Source organism: Apaloderma vittatum, unplaced genomic scaffold (assembly GCF_000703405.1).
Source record: "Apaloderma vittatum isolate BGI_N311 unplaced genomic scaffold, ASM70340v1 scaffold10178, whole genome shotgun sequence".
NCBI classification, from domain to species: Eukaryota; Metazoa; Chordata; class Aves; order Trogoniformes; family Trogonidae; genus Apaloderma; species Apaloderma vittatum.
The window spans coordinates 34251-41639 of NW_009729055.1; the positions used below are offsets into that span (position 1 = coordinate 34251).

The 7389-nt window shown below is 39.9% G+C and overlaps 1 protein-coding gene across 1 annotated transcript in view; it reads left to right on the top strand.

Moving 5' to 3' along the window:
* Positions 1 to 6523, top strand: part of MCCC2 (methylcrotonoyl-CoA carboxylase 2 (beta)) — a 35461-nt gene extending 28938 nt beyond the window's left edge. The window contains exon 16 of the mRNA XM_009874310.1: positions 6335 to 6523. Within this exon, the coding sequence (XP_009872612.1) occupies positions 6335 to 6452 (118 nt within the window). The 3' untranslated portion in view covers positions 6453 to 6523. The remainder of the gene's footprint in view (positions 1 to 6334) is intronic.
* Positions 6524 to 7389: the final 866 nt, after the last annotated feature.

Consider the following 7389-nt stretch of genomic DNA (forward strand, 5'->3'; position numbering starts at 1 on the left):
TGGTTTTAAAGAACAGCCGAACAGAGCATTCTGGAACAAAGATTGTGTTTGATGGGCAGGAGTATAATGCGACAAGCTTCAAATCAGTGCTCTGGCTGTCTTGCCTCTGAGCAGTGTGTACTGGTTCAGAAGAAGGCAAGCACTTGCAGGAATGACTCTGCTGGTTCTTCAGGTGATGATATGGTAGCATGGAGTTCATATTCTGTGTGTTTTATTCTGGATAAGTTTTATAACGTTTTTCCTGGTGTAGTACCGGGTCACCTTTCTGAAGCGTCTTAAGCAGTGGCTGCTTGTTTGTTAGGAAGAATTCATTTTAGTGGGATTCTGCCAGTGGAAAAGGCCTGTGGTGAAGGAGAATTTTCAGGAAGACCTGAACCCGTTTGCATATCTCAGGTCATGAGCTTGGTAGGTGACCGTATGAGATAATAGCAGTTGGGACGGGGTGTTAGCTGATGGGTGCAGCGTATTCGTATTTGTGGAGAAGTCCTTTGCAGCATTTTGGGCTCAGGTTACTAGAATACTAGTAAATGCCCAGGAACTAGTTAGGCTAACGAAGCGAGGTGGCATCCTGGAGCATTACCTCTGCAAACTAGGTTGGAGGTTTTCTTGGCCTCTTCACATTACTGTACGTTAGATTCATCCTGTCTGTACCAATCTTCCTGTACATTTTTCTGATTGTGATATCCAAAAGCTAATTCTCCCATGTGGTCTCAGCTGCTAACAATAATGCAGAGAAGCACGTGATAACAGGGCTCTGCTGTGCCGCTGTGTCTTCTCTTTTTGCAGAGTCTAATACAAGTGTGGCATCTTCTGTGTGTATGTTTTTATGTAGCTGAGTTAGAATTACTGATGGTTTTCCTACCTTCAGGCTGAGAAGTCTGGAAACAGACTTGAGTACAGAGTGGTTGGGATACGATATATTTTGATGTGGGCAGAAATTATGTGAACAGGTGGGTGTAAGATACTCTGTCAATGTCATGGACATGCCAGTAAGAGAAGGAGTTTGGGGGCCTTTTTATCTAACTTGATACCTGCTTAATCTGATGTGGGATGAATTAGAAACAGGAGCATCAGTGAACTCCCCAATTAATTTTTTTTACCGTTATCTGAAGGAAGATATAAAACTAATGGTAGCTTCTACTCTGTTTTTTCTCTTGGGCTGGTGGAATGAGCTTGACTGAAATAATTGCCCATGGGGGATCTATATTCATTTTAATGTTTAATCAAATGAGTGTCTTCAACAAACAGAAACTCTTGCCCTGACTGGGCTGAGATGAGGTAAGTGTTCTGAGTAGGATGTGCAGTGCGGGGTTCGTGGTGTCGTCCAGGCAGATTCCAGCGGTGCAGTCCTATAGCTGGTGGTTCATGGATTTAAGGAGGGGTTTTGTTTCCTCGCTGTTTGGTTTCTACTTCTGGCAGAGGCCTGTGTGGTAGTGTTTTAGAGTCACAGATTTTCTCAACTTCTTAAGTTTTCATGCACATGTACACCCCTTGCTGCCACCAAGTTACAGTTCATTGGGGTTTTTATGTGTAATCGATGCGGATACTTCCATGAAATCCTGAATTGTTACTGACATGGACTTTTGGTGGCGTACTGGTTTTGATTTATTTTTTAAAAAAATCTTTTAATCAATTTAAATTTCGTAAGGCTTTTCCCAAATTGAGAGGTGATGTCAGTAGTTAAAAACTTCACTGCTGTCTCTTTTAGAACCCCCTTAAAGATCAAGTCAAGTCTAGTACCTGTGTAACAAAACGCTGTGCCCTGAGGCAGGAAGGAAAAATGAGAACTTAAATTGTCATCTTTTATAACTGGATTTTAAGGAGAATAATTTGCCACTGATACAACAAAATTAAGCAAATGAGTCAAACTGTCTGTATTTGAAATGAATCCCTGCCATGGAGGAGAAGATGAATGATTTGATTTAATTTTTTTTTTCACATTTTCTTCTTTTTGTATGTTCACTGGAAACATAGTCTCTTTGTACTCATGATTTAAAGTAATTGGATTTATTTAACATTCAATATAATAGCAATATAAAAACTTGTTCAAATAACAACAGACCATTGTCAGTATTTACAACAGGAGTGAAATGCCCCTTTTCACTGAGGAGTGCTGGCAGGGGCGGTGTCACTGGACTGGGACAAGACGCTCCAGGCTGCTTCCTCTCTCTCTGTCTCTGCGTAGGTGCAGTCTGCGTTGCGCAGGAGCTCTTAATTGCTCTTTTCTGTCTTGTAGCGATGATTGGGTATGTCGGTAGATATTCTTACATTCTCTGCCCTGATTTCATGCCTGCCTGCCAGTGTTACCACGTGTGTGCCTGATCCCTTCCTGTATTGCTCAGACCAAGAGCTCTGAAGGTCCCATTGCTGTGGAGTAGGATGCCTAAGGAGAAACAAGGAGATGCAGAACAGTGACAGTTTTTCCAGCAAGTGATGCACCTGAGGGAGGGATTTAGCCACCTTGTACCTTGGAGCCAACCCGTTTGTCAGCCAGCATTAGCTCCTCATTGGCAAGCATTTGCCATATGTGGGGGAGAAGAAGCAACGTGTTCCCGTTGCTCTAAAAGATGCTTCTTGCCTGATCCCAAGCAAGGTAAAAAAGTCCAACCCGTTGACCGTCAATAAAATGTCAGGGCACTGCACTGAAAACTACATCTGCATAGCCTTGTTTTTGTCAGATGCTAACTAGATCCCTCCACCAAACTGGACCAAGAGAAAAACAAGAAAATGCCAGCTTTGCGTTGCCAAGAGGAAGGAGTGACAGGTGGGTGGCCAGACCCGCTGCCTGCACCGCTGCTTGGGGGCCGCCGGTCTGGGGTCCTCACACTGTCCTCTTGCTAAGACATGGAGACCAGTCTGCCCCATCCCGAATGTCTGTTGAGATGGGTGTGGCCCTTCAGGTTCACTTTGTTAGGCTTTGAATCAATGTTTCAGCAGTAATAATGAGAGGGAAGGAAAAATGCCCTGATGATCTTAAAATACAAGAAAATTACCTATTTGCTCTGCTTATAAATTTCACTTATAAATTATAACTTGTTGCATGTGCAGGATGTCAATACTCTTCCCTGCAGTTGTGTTTTCTAATCAAACTTTAATCAATTATTTGATTAGAACCTTTCACAGTGAGCAGTCTTAATTAACAAGAGTCATTAGGCAGCACCCTTTTTAATGAGTTGTATTAATCTGCTTACAGATTTCCAAAAGGATTTCGGTGGTTTACATCTTAACAAATTATATGAGCATTTTACTTTTGGGAACTTCATTTCTTTTACTCACAATGTCTTGGTTACAAATATTTTATAAGCGTAGCTGTGACTCATGTTCTAGCAATGGGGTTTTGATAGATAATTTAATTATTAATGCTGCATCCCAGTAGCGAACGTAGTTTTCTTTAAACAAAGAGAAACAGAAGCCAGAGGTGACTGTATGAAAGCAGCTTGACTTCCATGGAACATAAAATCTTTGTTCTTGTCAATATTAATTGTGCTGTTACAGAAAAACAAAGCTGCCATTAAAACGTGCTTTGTGTTTGGAAGCGTTTGTTACAGTGGTGGTCACTGTGAAGTTGCCACATCAAAGGTACCACATTAAGTTGATGATTCTTCTCGATTCAATTCATCCCTGCCCTGCCCAGGCCTTTAGCGTGTTTTTTAAACACTTTTAAGCAGTATGAATTCTTTCATTCAGTTTCAATGTGTTTCCTAAGTAAAAAAAGTTAATTACAATTGTTCATTAAAAAAAGTTCACATGCAGAAGAAACGAACCTGTAACAGTCAAAAACTCCCAAATTGTCTTAAAAATAGAAATTACTGTACTTTGTTCTTACTGCTTTGCTCTTCACTACCAGTGGGGATCTTCTCCATCCCTTCAGCCGATACTCAATCATGAGCTAAAATACAAGAATAAGGAAAGAAAAGCATATGCATTAAACTTTGGTAATGCATACTTCATGATCTTTAAAGTATGGGACATGTTCTGGTTTGGCTCCTCAGTCTTGCTAGATTATATGAACAGGTATAAGCAGTATCTTGGGGAAGAACAACAGAATAATTCTCAGTAAAACCAAATTATGCTTTGTCCCTTGCTTACTTTGAACAAAAAGGCTTCAAACTGTTTTTGCTGTATGGTGAGAAGCACATACTCTGAGTGTCCTTTCAGTGGAGTATTGTTAGAATACATCAGAATATTTTAACAAGTATTACTTCAAATTCAAAGCCACAGTTAGGAAAGGAGTTACTCACAGGAACCAGAAAGGAAGAGCTTATGCCATGCGTTTAAATGATCTCTAAGGTCCCTTCCAGCCTAGGCCATTCTATGATTCTGTGTTTTTATGCAGATAATGATACAGGTGATTACTGTTTGTCTCCTGCAACAGGATTTGCTGTTAGTCCCTCTTCCATGCAGATGCAAGTGTGGCTGTTAGAATATTCCAATACACAGTTCCACTAGAAAGGAGATACTAACTGAGAATCCTAAAATGAGGGCAGGTTAGATACAGCTACAATTGCCTTACATTTGTAATTTGAGTTTATGGTGCTTTTATTTCCCCTTGAAAGAGATTCTTTTTTTCCCCAGACTTCTTTCTGTGGTGGATGGGCCCTGTCAGCCAGATCAGTGAGTGCCACAGCTGCCACGGTGGAAAATTTCTTTAGTCTTTTGTTTGCCATCCCAAAAAAGAAACAACATCATTTTGCCCAGTTAACAACAAAGTTTTGCCTTCTGCAAACCCCTTTCTCATTTTGTACTTCAGCTTTTTCCTTGTGCCCCGCTGAGGGTAAGAGTCTCCTGTACTTGAGGAGCTGGACTATGATAAGATATTAAGAGAATGTTCTTTCCAAGTTGGGTGTCTTTTTTTCTTCTCTACTTGGAGAACAGGCTCCCAAGATCCCCATGCCCTGTCTTGTTAGAAGTGTCTTTTATTACAATTCTGCTTTGTGCATCCTAGGATAGACACAGGTATTTGTTGTAAAATAAAAAGAATACATTGTCAGTCTCTTATTATTTTTATCTGATCTCATGAATATTACTTTCACAGCAAATGTCGTAATAAAGCAAAGATGGAAAACACCTAGAAGCATCTGCCATTGCCTTGAGCTTATCAGGATGTATTTATATACCATTTGCAGTCCTTTCTTTTGGGGCTGAAGTTGACACATTCAGTATTCCGAAAAGAGTATAGAATATATCATTTCCTGTCTCATAGACTTCTTCCAGTTAATCTTCAAACAATAGGAAATTTGCAGCTGGAAACTTCACTTAGAAGGGAATGGCTTTGCTTTCTCATTGTAGAGTCAATCTTAGCTCCTTATTCCTTATTGTTTTTTTAAGTTTTCCACAGACAAAGAATTAAACATTAGCCAGTACTGAAGTAAGTTCAAAAAATGCAAAATCCATCTCTGTAGGCAAAGATGGGATGGAAGAGGAACATTACTCTCTTACAGCTATAGATACTCTGCATAAGTTTTGAAGACACTGATTAAAATGTGTGCTTATTTATGCAAGACTGGGTTGCAATGAGCAGTGTGCTGTCTTGTTTAAATACCTTGCTGGAGAGGTAGTAGTTGTACAATATTTACAGTTTTGTGGTCTGATGAGGGTTTTGGTGTGGGTTTTATTTTGGGTGGGATGGAGCTGTCATTGGGAACTGATGCCACAAGTAGTTTAATTTTTGCATGATATCAAAGAGATTATTTACAAGTATTTGGGGGAACTTGGGAGTTTGGAAACTGCTCATTCGTAGTGCAGTTGGCCTCAGAGCTGTGTAAAGGAGATGTTATCTTACCGAAATGGGCTTCAGAAAAAATAAATGCAACAAATATTGGAAATACTTGAAATTTCCTCTAGCTCTTTTAATGATGAAAAAATAAACATTTGTATCATTCTCATCTAGCTGCTGAGCTAACCTACGTAATGTAAAAAAGATATGACACAGTCCTTAAAATAACTAGCATTGTTAGTAGAACAGGACACGTCATTGGCAAAAGGTCATTTTCCATCTGACTATTAAAAAACAAACAGGGGCTCTTTCCTCTAAGGTATGACTTCATACTGAAATGAAGAATCTCATTTAATATGTGTAGATTTGACATTCTTCGTTTATCCAAAATTTATAACTTCTTTTAGAAGACAAATTCCACCAAGTAATACACAGCAGTCTGTTGCATTGGTGGTTGGGGTGAATTAGATCTATGGATTCAAGTACAATTTAGCTTTTCAGCCCATTCTCTGTAGTAAAACTGTCTCTAGTTTCATGTGCTTGAAAACCTACTCACTCTATATGCTAATTTCCTTTAATTATTACTGTCTGCTGTGTTGTGGTTTTTTTTCCCCTTAGATTATGGGATGATGGAATTATTGATCCAGCTGACACAAGACTGGTTTTGGGCCTTAGTCTCAGCGCAGCATTAAATGCACCTACAAAGAAGACAGAATTTGGGGTTTTCAGGATGTAAACTTAAAACATAAACTCATCAGAATGACCTCCGTATATTTTGATTGAGGCTGGAGAGCAAGCTTAACTACAGTGTTGGGGTAATTAAAATATAAATATTTGTACAATGCTAATTTTAATGGAAATGTCATAATTACTTATTTTCACTATGTAATCACACAGTGCTTGAGCCTTTTTGGTAGTGGTTTGAGATCAGTCGTTTGTAGTGCTTGTATAACACTGCATTGCTTAAATAAACTGCAGCTTCCAGTGTCATGTTTAATGTTTGGCAAGAAACCATTGATACTATCTCTTATATAAATAAATCTGCAAAACAAGCTATATATCTGGTGCTTATGAGCTCCTTTATTGCTTTTAATTCTTCTTTGTCTATGTTCTATAAATCCAGAATATTCTTGCAATCCAACCGAAAGAAAAATATCCCATAGTTGCTAGTAAATAAATTTGCAAAAGAGAAGAAATTCTCTAAGGGCAGCCTGGGAGTTCAGCACAGCATGACGTTAGATATTTCATGCATTTTTTGGCATTTGGGCTTTCTCTGGCTTTCATGCAAACAATCATTGCTCTTCTGTACAGTTCCCTGGAGTCAAAACAACACGAGACCCTGACGGATGCACAGTGTTTTCTCGATGAGTTGTGGGGTGCGTGCTGGTGCCCGTGGGAGCGGCGGGTTCCTCAGAGCACAGGCTCCGGAGGTGTTCCAGTGTCTCTCCGTGTGAATCCTTCTGGCAATTCCAGTTTCACAAAGACAGGAAATTCTCCCCGCAAGGATCAGTGCTTCACTCGGAGCGTGTGGCTGGATCCCACTGACCTCTGGGCTGTTGAGATGCTGGAGTGCTTTGGTTAATCTTACTGATCACCGCTTGTTGCTGTGTAAGGTTTTGCAAGAATTCGGTGTGCATCGTTTCATTAGTCCTCCTTACAAATAATGCACCTTA